This window comes from Lissotriton helveticus, chromosome 2_1 (assembly GCF_964261635.1).
Source record: "Lissotriton helveticus chromosome 2_1, aLisHel1.1, whole genome shotgun sequence".
In the NCBI taxonomy this organism is placed as follows: Eukaryota; Metazoa; Chordata; class Amphibia; order Caudata; family Salamandridae; genus Lissotriton; species Lissotriton helveticus.
In genome coordinates this window covers 1,364,249,327-1,364,268,522 of record NC_136059.1, presented here as the reverse complement: position 1 = coordinate 1,364,268,522, position 19,196 = coordinate 1,364,249,327, and the positions used below count along the sequence as shown (strand labels likewise).

The following is a 19,196-nucleotide window of genomic DNA, read 5'->3' as shown; positions in this document are numbered from 1 at the left end:
GGGGATAAACACCCCCTTCTTTGTGATGCTACATGTCTGGTTTAAGGACAGCAGTTTGTTTCTCTCGCCTTATCCCTGTTTCACTTATTTCTTGTCTGTCACTCACATAACAGTACTCATTATTTCCTTTTATTCTGAATACCTCACTATTTTCCAGACCTTTGTCCTATCTCTCATTCTTTCTATGTATCCATCAACTTATTTTACTTCTATCTTTTCCTCCAACAACCCCTCTCTGTTTTGCCCCCTCTCTTTTTTATCTTCGTATTATTCTAAGTGGTCTTGGCTGCCCCCACCCCTTTTTTCCCTCTTTCTATCATTGTGATCTTTGTGTAAACAGTAGGATATTTATTTACTTAATGGATCTGTGTCCATTCTGATTTCGCATATTTGAATCTTGTTGTTGTGGTCTTACCCTTTTATCCATTTGGGGTTTATAAACGAAAACTGTTGGATAACAGTAGCATTTGTTATTTATCATGGAGCAATGCTTCAAGAATCTCATAGTAAACATTATTTAAAAAGTGACTACAGTATATATGCTCTCTCCTGACACCTCACTTTCCCTCCACCTCAATTCCCCTCCCATCCTTTCCCTTCTCTCACTCATGCATCCTTTTCTCTGTTGCTTTCTCTCCATTTGCCCTTTCCTGCCCTCTCTTTCTGACCCATTTCTTTCCCTTTCTTCAGGTAAGGTCTTTGATACTAGCTCTTACATACCCAAGCGGTCCTCAACCTTCCACGAGGGAAGGCTTTTCTGTAGGTTTCTAGGGCTCTTTAGGCTTGTTTGCCTCTCGAACGGCTAATCTGCAGTAAAGTGTTCAGATGCTCTGAGTATAATTTAATTTAATATTTAAAGTCCCCGAGTAATACTTGTGTTTTTCTTCACACAGGAGGGTGAAAATGCTGTTCACTTTGCCAACAGAGTGAAATCTGCTATTGCTAAACGAGGTGGACTGGTTGAGCTTTCCTGGTGAGAGGGTTATGTAATTAATTCAATATCACTGAGTGCCCATGTCTTGTAGTATGGCGCAGAAAGCCATAAATTGTTCAATGGCAAAACATTGTACTGTAATTGAATTTATATAGTGCTTACTACCTCTGACATGCCATTAAAGCACTTAACGGTAAGTAGCACAATAATCCAGAATGGAAGATTAGTAGGTAATCTATTGCTTATTATCATTAGTCATGTGTTGTTAAGGAATCCATTCCAAGTATTTACTCCTATTTCTATGTGGTATTAGGTTTGTATGGGTTTGATGTGATCATTGGTGGGGATTTGTGAGTTCATTCAAACGGCTGTTGAGATAAATAGTTTGACGGGAAGAGATTATAGCCTTATAGCTCGCCGTAGCGGGCTATACCGGCTATTAAAGGCCCGCTCCAGCGTTAAAGGCCCGAGCCGAAGGCGAGGGTCTTTAACAAGGTAGCGGGACTTTAATAGCCGGTATAGCCCAGCTACGAAGGGCTTTAAGGCTATTAGAACATTCTGCCACTAGAGGGCAGAATGTTATGACAAATCAAACAAAGGCTTTAGGCAACACAAGGGGATTGAAATCCCCTCAGGCTCCCTGAAGCCTTTGTTCACACCCAGAGGTGTGAACAAAGAAGCATTGGAATGTTTGAGCTCCGGGTTTATACCAGCCATTATAATCCCGGAGCACTCCATTGTTTTCAATGGAGCTTCCAATGTTCTAATAAGGATTGTGTTGTAGGTTGCAGGGATATGATTTTAAAGATGGAGAGGTTGTGATCTATGAAATAAGGTGTTTAGTAATTCACATAAATTCAATGATATAATTTAGTCAGACAGGCATGTGCCATAGAGTAGGCTGTACTCCGAGTGTAAGGAATGCAAACGAAAGTAGATCGGGGTAAGGTCATTTGATGGAAAGGGTGAAGAACTGGGATTTCAAGTACCCAGCGGCGCCAGGGACACGCCCAAAGTCCTCTGGGTTCCCTTGCCTTGGTATACAGAGACACGGAATACTTCTAGGGGGCGTCGGAGATCAAATTTATTAGCTGCAGCTAGTAGCAGAAATCCCAGCAATACAACACGGTGTACAACTCAAGAAACTGCTCAATTTTACTAAGGCGAGACATCCCTATTTATACACAAAAAGGTACATTTAAAATGCACACCCCTGCACCAAAATTCAACCAATAGAAAATACATGACATCGCACAGCATCATATAGTAAAGCTCATTTTACAGTGTCCCAACCCACAAGTTAATATTTAGGCATATCTAAATATTAATCTGTAAGGCCCGGACAAACCCTTAATTGAAAGCGTAACCCATGAAATGAAAAAACAGTAAAGAAAAGTAGTTTCAGATAATGTGCAAGATAACAGAAACGTAAAGAAACTTAAAAGTTAACAAATGTCTTGAATGGTGATTGGGAAAGTGGATAACGATCTTGCAGGGAAATTGGCTTGGCAGGGTCAATTTCAGGTGAAAGGCCAGCTTCTGAAATTAACTCCAGCGCATGAAGGTAACCTTAGTTAATGTACACATAACCCACAAAAGGTCAGACTGCTTTGCTCGCAGACTAACTTCTGAGGCCTACGTAAAAGGCAACATCAGATGGCAGTCATGACGCATGGCAAAAACCCATGTTTAGAAAAGAAAGTTGTGCACTTTAAAAGCACGCAAAATCACAGAACCTCAGACCCTCCTTTTGCCATTACGTAGGCAATAGCCTAAACTCATGTCAATCTGAATCTAGGCCTATATCTATTCTCATCAGGTCATCAAGATGTTGCTGTAACCTCATCTTATTATCCTTCACTTCTCTCGGGACTGGTCTTCTCACACAGATCGTAGCACAAAGACTACAAATGGTGGGACCACACTGGATGCATAAACAACACGAGAAAAGGATAGCTAACGCCATACCGAGGAACATCAGAATCTTCCATCCCCATTTGGACAACCATTCCCATAACCATCCCATCAACGACCAGTCTCCTTCGTCCACATGAATAGACTCAGAGATCTTATGTAGTCTAGAGATGGCTTGGTACACTGTCGGGGCATTATCTGGTATGAAAACACAGCAACTAGATCTAATCAATTTGCATACCCCACCTCTATCTGCAAGCATAATATCTAAAACAAAACGGTTCTGTAATGTCATAAGGCGATCCGCTTGAAGCTCAGCTGTAATATTGCTGAGGGCACCTGCAGTCTCATTTATAGTGGCCTCAACCACTCTCGTAAGCTGACGAATATTCCTACTATTAGCCATAGGACCCCAAAAGGGTAGGAAACCCTTAAAGAAGTCTCCAGCTTCTTGTGCGACAGTATCTTTTGCATCATTACACCTCTACCATATCTTGTCTTATGGTAATCGGAAACAGCAGTGTATGTAGGGGGAAGCAAAAATGCCACGTAACATGTGCCGGAAAAATCAGATTGCAACCATGTGTTTGCTCTATCGTGACAAACAAAATACGTGCCTTTAGCTGGCACGAACGGAGGAGATTTCTGGGACGTATAAACGTATGTGTGAACACACACACTCTTACCAAGCTGAGCTCTCGGTTTCGGACCATTACCTTGCAAACAAAGATGACCTCGGTGGGGTACAATCCAAATAGGGGGAGACCTTCGCTGTCTTTCTTTCTCCGTCAAGCTAACACTATATGTCGTCTTATTCCAACCGACATATGCTCGTACCTCATCTTTAGGGATAGCATTATACGCGTCAATATCTCTAATCATATCGACTATTCCCCGTATCAAAGCATTCTTGCTCACGTTATCGTTAACAGAACGCACTGGAGAGGCTTCGTTCGCATAGATAAACATTGATTGGAGTGCCCAAACTGACCCATTAGGTGAAAAAGGCAAAACCAAATATGGCATTCTCTTGTCTAGTATGTGGCATAAGACCACACACCCAACAATTCGTGGTATTTATGACTAGCTGATGCTGATGCAACATCTGTATAAACGAATTGTTCACAAATTCTGATCTTCGTTTCTGTTCATGTTCAGGTAACGTATGAAACTCATGTGGAGATGCAGTAGAAAAAGAAAGAGTAGGTTGGGAGGTAGATGTAAGCGGCAATTGTGTGACATAGAAAATCCAACCCACACAAGCTAACGTAATATTCCCAAGCATAAGGAAACACATTATTAAAAAACATTTGCTACGAACCAATGTACACATTTTCATTTTGAAACCACTTTTCTTAACACCTTTCTCAGACCCAAAAGACTCCATCCTCTAACCGTGCTGTTCGTGGCGGTTGGGTGTTTCGTGCTAAGGAATGCGGCTGTCAGTCCAGGGAACGCCCTGAGACCAACCAGAACCTCGACCATGTGTCTTCGGCTTGCACTCACAAGTCTTTACACCACGACCTTACAGCTGAGTCCGGATGGTGACTCGAAAAAGGAAAAAGCAAAAAAAAGTCTCTTGATCTGACGAGGTGTAATTCACTATATAAAAAATTCCAGTTTCAACTTTATTTGTCCATATGTACAGTCTTTAGCGGTCTTAGATCGTAACGTTCTTTATTAGGTACAGTTGGATCCTTGAATAAAAGTTACGGATTGGTGCTGTCAATCTTTAGATGAGGAGGCACAGCAGCTTGCAGAACATCATCATCCTCACGTTCTGACCGTGTCCATGTCAAATGAGCATCACTAAATGGAACAAATCTAGGAGTTTTTTCACATTCAGAATCGGCTATACCTCCCCTCACCCACTTGTCATATGGTAAGGGCAATGGAACTTTTTTACAGTGGGTGGCATCCACCCAGTTTTTCTTGCCAGCTACTCCTACAGCAGTTCGAGTCACTAACAAAACTAAATGCGGTCCAGTCCACCTCGGCTCCAAATTCTTTGTTTGTTGAAAATTCTTCGTGAGAATATAATCGCCGGGTTGAATTGTGTGTCCTGGATCCGCAGTTGCTGTCGGTAGACTGTCATAGACCTGTTGGTGGAGAACACGTAATTTAGCAGTCAAGTCATGTAAGTAATCCACCAACATAGGGTACTCAATACTGCTGTATTCTTTAGGACGAGGCACACCCCAAACATTCGCAGGACGACCAAACACAATTTCATACGGACTAAGTCCCACTCGAGAATGCACAGTCGTCCTGGTTGACAAAAGAGCCAACGGCAAGGCATCCGGCCATGTAAGACCAGTGCTCGCTTGTACCTTAGCTAATTTCAGCTTGAAGGTACCATTGTAACATTCAACAAGTCCAGCAGACTGGGGGTGATTCGCTGCATGGAACTTCTGAATTATTCCCAATCCAGCACACACTTTCTTCATGATTTGACCCACAAATTCACTCCCATTGTCCGACCATACGATTCTCGGCAAACCATACCTAGGGAAGTACTCTCTCAGCAAAACCTTGGCCGTAGACAAGGCAGTATTATCTTTTAGGGGGTAAGCCTCTATCCACCTTGAAAAGGCACAAACAACCACAAGGACATACTTCAAATTATTGCATCTCTCCATGTGAATGTAGTCTAACTGTATCACTTCAAACGGATACGTTGGAGGAGCAAAATGACCAGCTGGAGTTGGAGTTCCCTTACCAGGATTATACTTCAAACAAATCATACAATGTTTCACCATGTTCTCTGCAAATTTCGGAATTCCAGCATTCTGCCAAACTGGAGCCAACATCTTGCATATTCCCTTCGAACTTATGTGAGCCATTCTATGAGCCATTGTAACCACTGGGAGCACATACGCATCAGGCAACAGCCATCGCTGGTGTCTGACAACTCAACCCAACAACCTGTCGAATCCAACATACCCGTAGTCTCTCTCCAAACACTCACTTCTTTCTCAGTCGCTTCAGCCTGAATAATTTCACACTTTCTATTGTGTCTTCACACAATTCACCAGCCATAACCCAATTAGCTGGGCCTGCAACATACATACGGCTCATCATGTCTTTCGCCGTTTCCTTCGCAACTTCATCTGCAAACGCATTCCCTCGACCAACATCATCCACAACTGTCTTATGCGCACTACACTTCACAATTGCAATCAGCTTTGGGAGAGTGAGAGATTCCAAAAGTTCATTCACCAAGTGCCCATGCTGTATTTTTGTCCCATGCGAAGTAAGGAACCCACGCTCTCTCCACAAACGCCCAAAACTATGGGCAACACCAAACGCATACTGACTATCGGTGTAAACATTCACTCGCTTTCCTTCTGACAACACACACGCTCTAGTCAGTGCAATCAACTCTGCTGCTTGCGCAGAATTCTGTGGTATGCGTGCTGTCTCAACAACTGTATGTAAAGTTGTAATAGCATACGCTGCAGTCATTTCACCATTCGGAAGCTTAAAACACGAACCATCTACCCATAGGGTACCATCAACATCCGTAAGGGGGGTATCCCTCAGGTCAACTCTAGCCTTCGTTTCTTCCTCTGTACGAAGAAAACAATCATGCTGTTCCTGAGAATCCGTCTCTGTAGAGATCGGTAACAACGTAGCTGAATTCAGCACATTACATCGTTTAATGTGAACATGACTAGCCAACAATGTCAACTCGTAACCTGACAGACGTGCACTAGTAAGGTGCTGTGTCTTAGTCCTATTCAATAAGGTATCCACTGCATGTGAGACCATCACAATCAGCGTATTGTCCAATATCAAACCAGCAGACTGTCGAATAGAAACAGCCGCTGCAGCTGTAGCTCTCAGACAACTCGGCAACGCCTTAACAACTGGGTCTAACGTTGCTGAAAAATACGCGCATGGACGCTGCTTGTCCCCAGATGGTTGTGTCAACACTGACAACGCACAACCTTCTCTCTCGTGCACGTACAACGTGAAAGGCTTACTATAATCTGGAGTACCCAACACAGGAGCCGAACACAATGCATTGCGTAGTTCAGAAAAACGTTTCTGACATTCGTCAGACCAAGGAAGAGGATGCGGAGTATCTTTCAGAGTCAATGCTAACAGAGGTTTCGCTAGCAAGGAAAAATTGGGGATCCACTGTCTACAATACGATGTAATACCTAAAAAGGCACGCACTTCTCTCTGTGTGGATGGTACATTCATTTGCGCAATCGCTTGAATTCGTTCTGGGGTCAATCTCCTTCCCTCCTTCGACAAGAGATGACCTAAGTAGGTCACTTCTTGGCGACAATATTGCAACTTTGAAGGTGACACTTTATGATGAAGGTCAGACAAATACCACAACAAAGAAAGAGTAGCCTCTTTACAAATCTTTTCATCATCAGCAGTAATCAACAAATTATCGACGTACTGAATAAGAGTAGCACAGAAACAGGTAACACAAAACCGTCAAGCTGAGTTTTCAACGCCTGACTGATGGAGGGACTTTCACAATAACCTTGGGGAGCTCTCTTAAACTGGAAGCTTCGGCCTCCTAATGAGAAGCCAAAAATATCTCTACTCTCCTCAGCAATAGGAATACTAAAGAAAGCATTCTTCAAATCGATGACAGAAAACCAAGCTGCCGAAGCAGGAATCAAAGTCAACAAAGCAGTGATATCAGGTACCACAGGAAACTCTGACACTACTATCTTATTGACCTCTCGAAGGTCGATCACAAACCTGTACACAGGTGGCTGAGAAGCATCAGTACGTTTAAGGACAGGCAAAACAGGACTGCTACACACATTACCTCTCGTTTCCTCAACTACACCCTTCTCAACCAGATCATAGACAATCGCTAAAAGAGCTCTCTCACCATCACTCAAGATCTTGTATTGGGGAATACGAGGTAGCCTAGCATTTGACTTAAGGGTGACAACATAAGGTGGAATCTGCAAAAGACCAACATCATTTGGACCTGTAGCCCAAAGTGTATCAGGAAGCGAACGCAATTCCAGTGGCAAATAATCCTTAGACAAATACATTGGAGAAATCACTTTCTTACCAAGGGTAAGTTGTACTCCTGAAAGAGAACAATGCAATGTCTCATACAATCTTTTCAGCAAGTCCAAACCCAACAGATTCTCACCACAACCAGTCGTTAAAATAAGTGGAGCTTCCAATTCACAAGGGCCAATGGTAAGGGACAAAGGACTAGAAACCGGATTACGAACTGGGACGCCTGATAATCCTACTGAAACATTGGTCAAGCCAGACAAAGGTGCGCCAGGAAGTTTAGAGTGCATAATAGAACTCTTCATCGCACCAGTATCCAAAAGAAAAGGTTCTACAACACCTGATGTAATCACTTCAACATAAGGTCCACTCTGATCTACTGGAACTGACACTACTCCCTCACTTTGTCCTTGGCTCTCCTAGCAATCATTATAACCAGCACTCTCACCTTCGACATAGTAATCCTCAACATAATACTAAGCAGACTGACGACTCGGAACATTCTGTCTGTCAAAATAATTTGCAGAATTCTGAAGGGAAGAGGAAAGCTCATTCTGGGGAAACACACCACGTCCCCTACCCCTAGGAACTTGCTGAAAACTACCACGACCTCTCTGACCAGATACACCATTCGCACGCTGTAACAAAGCCTGGCAACTATTCTTGTAATGACCTTCCTCTCTGCAATAAGCACACTGATTAGGGCCAGGAAAGAATCGTGTAGCATAGAGCTCAGGCTTCTGTAACAATCTCTGAAATTGTGGAGGTTGCTGAAACTGAGGCTGATTCTGACGAGGCGGATAAGCTTGCTGCAAAAGAACTTTTGTCTTTAACTCTTTAGTTTTCTTCTCCACTTTATCCTTCTCATCTTTATCCCTATTCTCGTAATATTGTGCAGTAGCCAATATCTGGGCTGACGAAGAGACAGCCCGTGAACTCTGAGTCCTTTAACTTATTAGAAAGTTCGGGAAGCAAATTAAAGACAAATTTATCCACAAACAACCTTTGACCATCTTCCGTACTCATAGCCTGACCACTATGATCAATAAACGTCTCTTCAATCCTAGTGAAGAAATCAGATACACTCTCGTCTTTCTTCTGCTTACATGCTGCTAACTTATCCCAATTGACTCGTAAAGCAGGCATCATCATTTTCATCAAATTAATAATTCTACCTGGTAATTCTGAAACTAGAGGTTCAGGTTTAGCACCTCACTCCTATCTACCATCTGAAGCAACAATATTCGCCCAGGTATCACCTAATTCAGCAGCATGATTCTCATGACGAATCTTCGCCCACAAAGGTTGAGGGACTACATTACCCATCAACATATCGATGTCAGCTAAATTCATAATACACGCTTCAACTGTCTGGGACAACTCCTTGTAATAACCAGCAAGATTCTTACGAGGGTCAGGTAAGGTCTGCTTAAGAGCCAAGACCTCTGCTCTCTTCCAAGGGACATGTAACCATACTCGCTGAAAATGAGCCGGAGCGGCCTGAATACCCTGATTTACATTAGCCTTAACTGCTTCTTTCCATACCGGAGTAACTTCTCTCATGGGATACTGTCTCGCTTTTCTTCTAACAGAGGAATCCGGTTCGTACAATGTCTGAGGCGGAAGGCTAGATCTAAGAGCCAGTATTGTCTCTACGGCATCTGTAATATCAGATTCCACTATCATCCCTTTAGCAAAATCCGACTGAACATCAAGTAGTTCCTGCGGGATCAAACCCAAATCATTATCTTCCCATTCCTGGTGCAAAAACATACACATCACATTAAAAACATACCTTTGCTTAGGCGGCTCCCACTGAAAGAAAACATCCATAACCGCTGGCAAACTATACCTTGAGGCATTTATAATCCATTTACGAGCCAACAAATCCAACACAGCCCGTTCCTCAGAACCAGGAAACTGACTATGACTCTGCTTACGCTCCGAAACAGGGGTCATATTCAGTGACCCAAACAATGGTGACAACAAATTAGAAACCGTTTCTGTCATTCGTTTTCGAACAGACGGAGAAGAAGCAGACATAAGAACAGGAGAATAAGTATTTTGAGGCAAAGAAGGTGTAGGGACAAGAACAGTAGAAATCGAAGATGCAGAAGCAGGAGGCAAAGGAGTTTGAGGCAATGCTGGTAGGAAGGCTTGCGACCCTAGAATGGGTTGCGCAGGAGGAGGTAAAACCATCTGTGGAGCACCGGGTGGCTGAAGAGGAGGTTGAATAACAAAGGGTGGAACAACCGGGGGTAATAGAGGCGCGCAGTAGCACCCTGCATATAGGGAGGTGGCAATCTCAGTAAATGAGAGATCAAAGGATCTTTTTCAAGGTCTTCAATCACTTTTGGAGGAGAAGACGGCAAGGCCGGATAACATTTATCTATGGCCATACAACGCTGTCTATCTAAAACTTCACTCGCACGCTCTTCTCCATCTTCCTTAAACTGTCTAGCAGCTTGTAGTACTGACATATTCTTATCTTTCCTATATCTCTTTGCTTGTTTAATTTCTCTCTGTTTGGCTTCCTTACGCTAAAGGTGGAAAGAGTCAAACATTGCCGGCCGGGCTTTCTTCTTAAATAGCTTATCTTTTAGATTGTCTAAAATCTCTGTTTCAAAACTACCATGTGGGGGCCATTGCAAAACACCATCCTTTTTAGTGTAGTGGACCCATACTTCATTATAAGTAATGGGACCCTCTCCGTGTTTTGAATAGAGGTCATAAGTCGGAGTTCCAACCGGAGGTATCGGACATGAATCCTCCAATCTGGAATCCCTGTTACTACCACAAACAAACCAATTACCAAATTTACCAAGACCCGGCATCTTGCTCACTAGTCTGGTTTCAAACTTCAAAGGGAATCAAAAAATGATACACTCGTAAATATACAAGCCCTTCGGCTTTGGGTACTGCAGCAACCAAATCAAAACCAAGGAACCAGACAAAGTCGTGGGAGCGACCCACTTATACTTAACCAAATATCTGTCACGCCACCAGAAGACCATCTATCGTCTCGCTTTACAAACATCAATCGGAGGGTCCAAGACAAGGCGACAGTCAGGGCAGCAGTCCTTCGTAGCCGTTGGAAAGCGGGAAGCCTCGCAGAAAAGACCTTCGGTCCACGTCTACATGCAGGGGTCGATGAAGTGGGGGCCCTCCTCCAGAGTTTCCTCATGTGGCTCCTCGCAATCTTCGGGCTTGGACCAGTACCACTGAAGTCGTCCCACGTTGGCCGCGCCAACTGAAGAACTGGGATTTCAAGTACCCAGCTGCGCCAGGGACACGTCCAAAGTCCTCTGGGTTCCCTTGCCTTGGTATACAGAGACACGGAATCCTTCTAGGTGGCGTCAGAGATCAAATGTATTAGCTGCAACTAGTAGCAGAAATCCCAGCAATACAACACGGTGTACAACTCAAGAAACTGCTCAATTTTACTAAGGCGAGACATCCCTATTTATACACAAAAAGGTACATTTAAAATGCACGCCCCTGCACCAAAATTCAACCAATAGAAAATACATGACATCACACAGCATCATATAGTAAAGCTCCTTTTACAGTGTCCCAACCCACAAGTTAATATTTAGGTATATCTAAATAATAATCTGTAAGGCCCGGACAAACCCTTAATTGAAAGCGTAACCCATGAAATGAAGAAACAGTAAAGAAAAGTAGTTTCAGATAATGTGCAAGATAACAAACGTAAAGAAACTTAAAAGTTAACAAATGTCTTGAATGGTGATTGGGAAAGTGGATAACGATCTTTCAGGGAAATTGGCTTGGCAGGGTCAATTTCAGGTGAAAGGCCAGCTTCTGAAATTAACTCCAGCGCATGAATGAAACCTTAGTTAATGTACACATGACCCACAACAGGTCAGACTGCTTTGCTCGCAGACTAACTTCTGAGGCCTACGTAAAAGGCAACACCAGATGGCAGGCAAAAACCCATGTTTAGAAAAGAAAGTCGTGCACTTTAAAAGCACGCAAAATCACAGAACCTCAAGGGGAGGGAACAGCCTAGATTTTTAGGTCAAGGTCAGTGTTCCATGCAGGGATTTAGGTATATAGTGGGAGGAAGATGTAAGTTGAGGATGTAAAAAATGTAGGAAAGAACTCTATTTGCATGTGAAGTAGTGCTATAGTAAATACTTTAGTTGTGTTGAGATAATAGATTACAGAAAGTTGAAATGCTACTGAACAAAATGATGCAGAAGGCGCTTATCTCTGTAGTGCTCCACCTGCCCCCATAGCTGCCCACATAAAGTAAAGGAAGTGGGATCCTGACTTTCTCATCAGCCATCCAGTGGTTATAGGTGTTCAGTTCACTTTGAATAGATGCTCTGATTGCTGGCCTGCAGCAGACATTCATTTTTACATTGAAGCATTCCAGCTGTGAAAGACTTGTTGAGGACATGTTAATAACTGACCTGGAAAGCAACTCCACTCATTGGCTTCAGTTAGCTTTTTGTTTTGTCACTCTTATTTTCTTCCTTTCTATTCAACGGATGTATTCAATTTCGCCTTTGTCCCTCCTGTGGCGCACAGCCGGTTTAACGTTTCTTCTGATTAGCTCCTTTTATTCTTTCAGAAGTTTGTTTTTCAGGAACTTTTTTCCATCGGTTTAAAAGCACTTCATGAGAGTGCATGTTTTTCCCCTGTTAACTGTGTTTTCCGAATTTTCCCAGCAAATTTAATGTTGTTTCTTCCTGCAGCCTCCGTGTTGCTTCCCATGGCACACCTCCATGTTGCTTTCACCTACCCTCCCTGTTGCTTCTCTACTCCCTCCTGTTGCTTCACTGCCCTCTTTGATTCCACCCTCTGCGTTGCTTCTGCCCACCTGTGTTCTTTTAACACCTTTGCTCACCTTACTTCTTTTTTACTTCTCCAACTCGAATTGGTAAATCAAGGGTAAAAAATATTTGCCCAATTTTGTAGGCATGCTTTGGTGTGCGTGCCTAAAAAATGATACAGTTGGCCTTGTAGGCTTTGTTCTGATTATTAGCCATGCTGCACAGCATGCGGGATTTCAAAACCAAAAGGTCAAAAGGCTCAACCTCGACCTATGGCTTTTCTAATGCTTGTTTGATCACAGTTACAACATTACTTTCTAAATATATATATATATATATATATGTGTGTGTGTATATATATATATGTATGTATGTATATATGTATGTATGTATATATGTATATATGTGTATATATGTATATATATATATATATATATATATATATATATATATATATTCACTGAAAAAACCATAGGTTATAGACCATATATAGTTAGGAATTAGCATTTACAAAACCTTGAAAATTCACTGAAAAAACCATAGGTTATAGACCATATATCGTTAGGAATTAGCATTTAAAAAACCTTATTTTACCCACACAAAACCATTGAAATTCCATATATAGTTAGTTGCACTAACTATATATCGCGCACCCGCAATCCACTGCTGATGATGTCACATATTACATCATTCATGACATGGTCAGTGACATCACTGATGACATCACTGATGACATCTCAAATGACATCACTGATGACATGACTGATAACAACATCCAGTGATTTTTTGTTTCTGTAAAGTTTAAATATGTCTTACATATTGAAGAATGAGTGGATGTGTAAGTGTCTGGACGAAGGATTTAGTAGGTGCATGACTGACTGTATGACTGAGTGATTAAATGTCTCACTGAGTGCATGGGTTAGTGACTAAACTGTCTTAATTTGTGCATCATTATGTCTGTTGTTCTGTAAACTGCTGCATGTGTTGATCAGTAGCTATATGAGTAACTATATGGGTTATTGATTGATTGCCCAAGTATTTGTATGGGAGACTGAGTGTGTGTGTGGCTGGCTGGGAGGTGTGTGACTCTGTGCAGATCAATGTGTACTTGTATCAATGATTGTATAAGAAGGTAAGTATGTGTTAGTATATGTTTGAAAATGTAAGGTGCTCTATGTTTAACTGTATAGACAAGAAAATGGAAGTGTCATTGATTCTTTACAGGACTGACTAGGTGTGTGAGTAACTCCATGGATGAGTGGCAGACTGTGAGTGTCTGTATAGGTGTATGAGTGCATATGATAGTGTTGTAAAGATGAGTGATTGTATGTATGAATGATTGTATGGGTGAATGAGTGAAGGTGTGTGTAGACGTAGGAATCAGTGAGTGCGTATGTAGTAACTAGTATTGGTGTGTCAATGGTTTCAAAAATTATACTCTGTATTTAACACTGGGTGAAACAGAGGTTATATTAAAATGTGAGGAGATGCATTGTATTGTCACATGAATGATATCATCAGTGATGTGGTCATTGATGTCAAATGAGATGTCATCAGTGATGTCATCAGTGATGTCATTTGAGATGTCATAAGTGATGTCATCAGTGATGTCACTGACCATGTCATGAATGATGTAATATGTGACATCATCAGCAGTGGATTGCGGGTGCGCGATATATAGTTAGTGCAACTAACTATATATGGAATTTCAATGGTTTTGTGTGGGTAAAATAAGGTTTTTTAAATGCTAATTCCTAACGATATATGGTCTATAACCTATGGTTTTTTCAGTGAATTTTCAAGGTTTTGTAAATGCTAATTCCTAACTATATATGGTCTATAACCTATGGTTTTTTCAGTGAATTTCAATGTTTTTTTAATAGCAAATATCATAAGCTGTCGAATGTCAAGTACGTGGTAAGTAAAAACATTTTCGTGTTTATGCACACTGATCTGCTTTGAATGCTGCCCCCCCCCCCTCATTTCTATTAGGAGTACTCTCTCTTTGCAGATAGTGAAAGGTAGTTAACGCAGGCCTTTGCCCCCGTTGTAATACGTCGTGCCTGCTTCTCTCTCCATTTGATTGATTGTTATCCAAGCATTTACTGTTTTAGAATTGGTTCTCTTTGGTTCATTCTCTATTTACAAACAAACACAGAGTCGCAATACTCTGTTTAGTCTTTGCAGATAACGAAAAATCGTGTAAAAAAACAAAAGGAATCGAGCAAAATCAGTAGGCCACTAATGGGATCTCTTTTTGACCTCGCTAAAATAGAAACATTAGGAACAACCCCATATGACAAATACGAAACTAGTGAGATGAACTGAACTCCACACCATGATGGCTGCAATACAGCTCGGCTCCGCCACCCACCCCGCCCAAAATAACGATAAAGAGCGGCTGCCATGATTGCTCGCGGAATGGCCACGACGGAGCTACGAAATGGTGGTGCTCTCATGCTAACCCCAGCTTCAGTCTGAAACATCCAGAAACACTGTAGACTACCAATTCGATCAGTTCCGGTAGCGCCCCAATGTAACCCGGTAGAGAAGAACTAGCCCTCCCCTCTTTGACTGATGGTTCTTGTTGCTGTCCCTTCTGTTGTCATTTAACAGAACTATTTAGCCTGCTGAAAGGGGTTGTGTTCCGACCGCTGGTTGGTGGAGACATTTTGACTATATTCTGGACCTGCGTTGTCGCGTAATGCGTCATATGACGCGCCGCGTTAGCGCATCCGGAAGTCATCCGGGGCGCGACGCGCAGCGCGTAACGTAAGCATAACAGGTCATGTGACTTGTTAATAAAACTTTTCATTGGTTCATTTTACTTTTCTTATTCTAATGATGAAAGGCTTGGTCATATGACCTAAAAATCACGCTTTTTATTACTTCCAAACATTATTTTTTCTTAAATATATGTTATAATGTTCCAGGCTAATGTACTTTCCCGGAAAATTTACAACTGTCCTGCAAGTAAAATATATTCTTTTTTCGAGAAAAAGGGCGTTTCTTCGTCCCATGACGGAGCCGTTGAGCAAAAGAGGGTCGATCTGCTGTCTTAGTCGCCGATACACCTGAATATGAGATTCTTATCGATCACTTTATGTTGCAGGAGTAGAAAACACAACAGCCCTTGACCATTTATCTTTACTGCGTTCCTGCGTATTATACCTTTTACCCTTCATGTAATTGGTCTGCTTTATTTCACTTGCCTTTTAATGATTCTAAAACAGTGACTATTATTAAAAACTTTACCAATGTATATACTACTACCATGTTTTCTTTTAAAAACCTTTATTGTGAAAATTTCATTATACAAATACGAGCCTATAACCACGTGGGCCGGCCACGGAGCAAACTGTAATCGTATATGATGAGTAGACATTTACACTGTAGAGGAACGTAACGGGCGGGCCATTAGGTTGCAAGAACTAAGGTGTCTAACAGTTGCGGAATCGGTGGACGTACATTTTATAATTAAAATACGACAGGGCCAGTTACAATAAAATTATCTAGATATACATTTGCGGGCAAGTACCATGGGTGACGTTAATTCGAACTTTCAATAGTACAGTAATCAATAACACATCAGAACTTAATATCAATAGGGATGTCGAAATATTCAATCAATTCTCGTCCCCGCCCGCCATGTGCTTCAAAACTGCATACGTATCTCGTGATTTCAAGGTTCTGCAACCAGTACACAACAAGGAGTTACGAGTCCCATTTATTCCGGCGCCATTTTGGGCGAGGACGGGCAGGTCCAGGATATAGTCAAAATGTCTCTACCAACCATCGACTATGATGATGTTCATATGCTGTATTTATAGAGTAACACTCATCTGTCCACATGAAATTAATTTGCCACAATCTAAACATGTCATTTTAATCTTTCCAAAGTTCTTCTAAATATTTGGGACCGTTTCCCTTGCCTCTGATGCTGTCAGTGCCACTTCTTTGATGAATGTACTGGCAGGTCGGGGGTTCTCCTCCAAATCTCTCTTTTATGCAGCACTATAATTAATTGGTGCCACCTCTCCATATGACGATGCATGGTATAGTTACCATAACTATATTTTTTTTTCGGTTCCTCTGGAGAGTACATCGTGGCAGATGAAGCGTATAACGTACCGGGCATTTACCTTTTTTTGCATGTAGAGGAAAGGAAAAAAAAATCGAGCGTCCGAGTTCTAAGGTGTCCCAGGGCCATTTTAGTGGACCAGGCCCAAATCCAAAGAACAGGCCGCCATTTTGAGAGTCCTGTTGCAGCCGCCTGTCGCTGTAGCATCAAGAGCGGCCAAAACTCAGCTGAATGGCAACTGAAACGGTAAAGGGGCGCCCCACTACAGCAGACGAGCCTCCACCTAGGAAGGCCCGTTCACGCCGCCTCCCCCCCCCCCCTTCGGGCACCCCACGCCGTTATTCGGAGCAGTATTGTAGGATGGCCACACCAGTGCAGCAACTTGCTAGACACCACCTCGGTGGTAACCGAATCTCAGCGCCTTGTGGTGTCTTCTATTCAGAAAACATTGTTGTGCTGCCTTCGACCTATTCGCCGCAAGTGCGCACGCAACTCAGCTGCATAGCTTGCTAGACACCACCTCGGTGCTAACCGAATCTCAGCGCCTTGTGGTGTCTTCTATTCCAAAAATATTGTTGCGCTGCCTTTGGCCCCATTCGCACATCGGTCCGCTACTGACGCCATCTCACAGGCCAAAGGGGCGCCCCACGCCGACTTTCAGCATTGTAGGATGGCCACACCAGTGCAACTTACTAGACACCACCTCGGTGCCATCCGGATCTTGGCATCTCAGCGCCTTGTGGTGTCTTCTATTCAGAAAATATTGTTGCGCTGCCTTTGGCCCCATTCGCACATCGGTCCGCTACCGACGCCATCTCACAGGCCAACAGGGCGCCCCACGCCGACTTTTACCATTGTAGGATGGCCACACCAGTGCGGCAACTTGCTAGACATCACCTCGGTGGTAACCGAATCTCAGCGCCTTGTGGTGTCTTCTATTCAGAAAATATTGTTGCGCTGCCTTTGGCCCCATTCGCACATCGGTCCGCTACTGACGCCATCTCACAGGCTAATGGGGCGCCCCACGCCGAGTTTCAGCATTGTAGGATGGCCACACCAGTACAGCAACTTGCTAGACATCACCTCGGTGCCATCCGGATCTTGGCATCTCAGCGCCTTGTGGTGTCTTCTAGTCAGAAAATATTGTTGCGCTGCCTTTGGCCCCATTCGCACATCGGTCCGCTACTGACACCATCTCACAGGCCAACAGGGCGCCCCACGCCGACTTTTACCATTGTAGGATGGCCACACCAGTGCCACAACTTGCTAGACACCACCTCGGTGCCATCCGGATCTTGGCATCTCAGCGCCTTGTGGTGTCTTCTATTCAGAAAATATTGTTGCGCTGCCTTTGGCCCCATTCGCACATCGGTCCGCTACTGACGCCATCTCACAGGCCAACGGGGCGCCCCACGCCGACTTTCAACATTGTAGGATGGCCACACCAGTGCGGCAACTTACTAGACACCACCTCGGTGCCATCCGGATCTTGGCGCGTTGTGCTGCCTTCGGCCTATTCGCACATCGGTCCGCTACTGACGCGAACTCACAGGCCAACGGGGCGCCCCACGCCGACTTTCAGCATTGTAGGATGGCCACACCAGTGCTGCAACTTGCTGGACACCACCTCGGTGCCATCCGGATCTTGGCGCGTTGTGTTGCCTTCGGCCTATTCGCACATCGGTCCGCTACTGACGCCGCCTCACGTGCCAACGTATTTTCTCCGCATTTTATACCCTATGCCGCATAACAGGTCATGTGACTTGTTTATAAAACTTTTCATTGGTTCATTTTACTTTTGGTTTCCTAATGATGGAAGGCTTGATCATATGACCTAAAAATAACACTTTTCATTGGATGAAAACTTTTTTTTTTCCCAAACGATGAAAGCCCCACCTTGTTTCTGGATGTTTCAGACTGAAGCTGGCGTCAGCATGAAAGCACCACCATCTCGTGGCTCCGTCGTGGTCATTCCGCGAGCAATCATGGCAGCCGCTCCCCGCCAGAAGCCTGCAGGAGTCGGGGGCCCCCAAAACTTTTGTTGAATCCTCAAGGCGGAGGAGACGCTTTCGAGAATGGGGTCCAAGACCTAGCAGACAAGCGTCCGATTTCCAAGGTGTCCCAGGGCCATTTCAGTGGACCAGGCCCAAAAAGGAAAGAGCCTGCCGCCATTTTGAGAGTCCTGTGACAGCCGCCTATCGCTGCACCGCAAGAGTGGGCGCAACTCAGCTGAATTGCGGCTTTTGACACAGTGGACCAAAAGCGGACGGAATGGCAACTGAAACAGTAAAGGGGCGCCCCACTACAACAGACGAGACTCCACCTGGAGAGGCCCGTTCACGCCGCCTCCCCCCCCCCCCTCCGGGGCGCCCCACGCCGTTATTCGGAGCAGCATTGTAGGATACCAAAACCAGTGCGGCAACTTACTGGACATCACCTTGGTGCCATCGTTCTGCTGCCTTGG

General features: G+C 43.6%; 1 protein-coding gene across 1 annotated transcript in view; it reads left to right on the top strand.

Moving 5' to 3' along the window:
- The window catches only part of GPAT3 (glycerol-3-phosphate acyltransferase 3), a 487,853-nt gene that overhangs the window by 433,840 nt on the left and 34,817 nt on the right, over positions 1-19,196 (top strand). Inside the window, exon 11 of the mRNA XM_078676298.1 lies at positions 894-973. Coding sequence (XP_078532424.1) covers positions 894-973 — 80 coding nt within the window. The remainder of the gene's footprint in view (positions 1-893; positions 974-19,196) is intronic.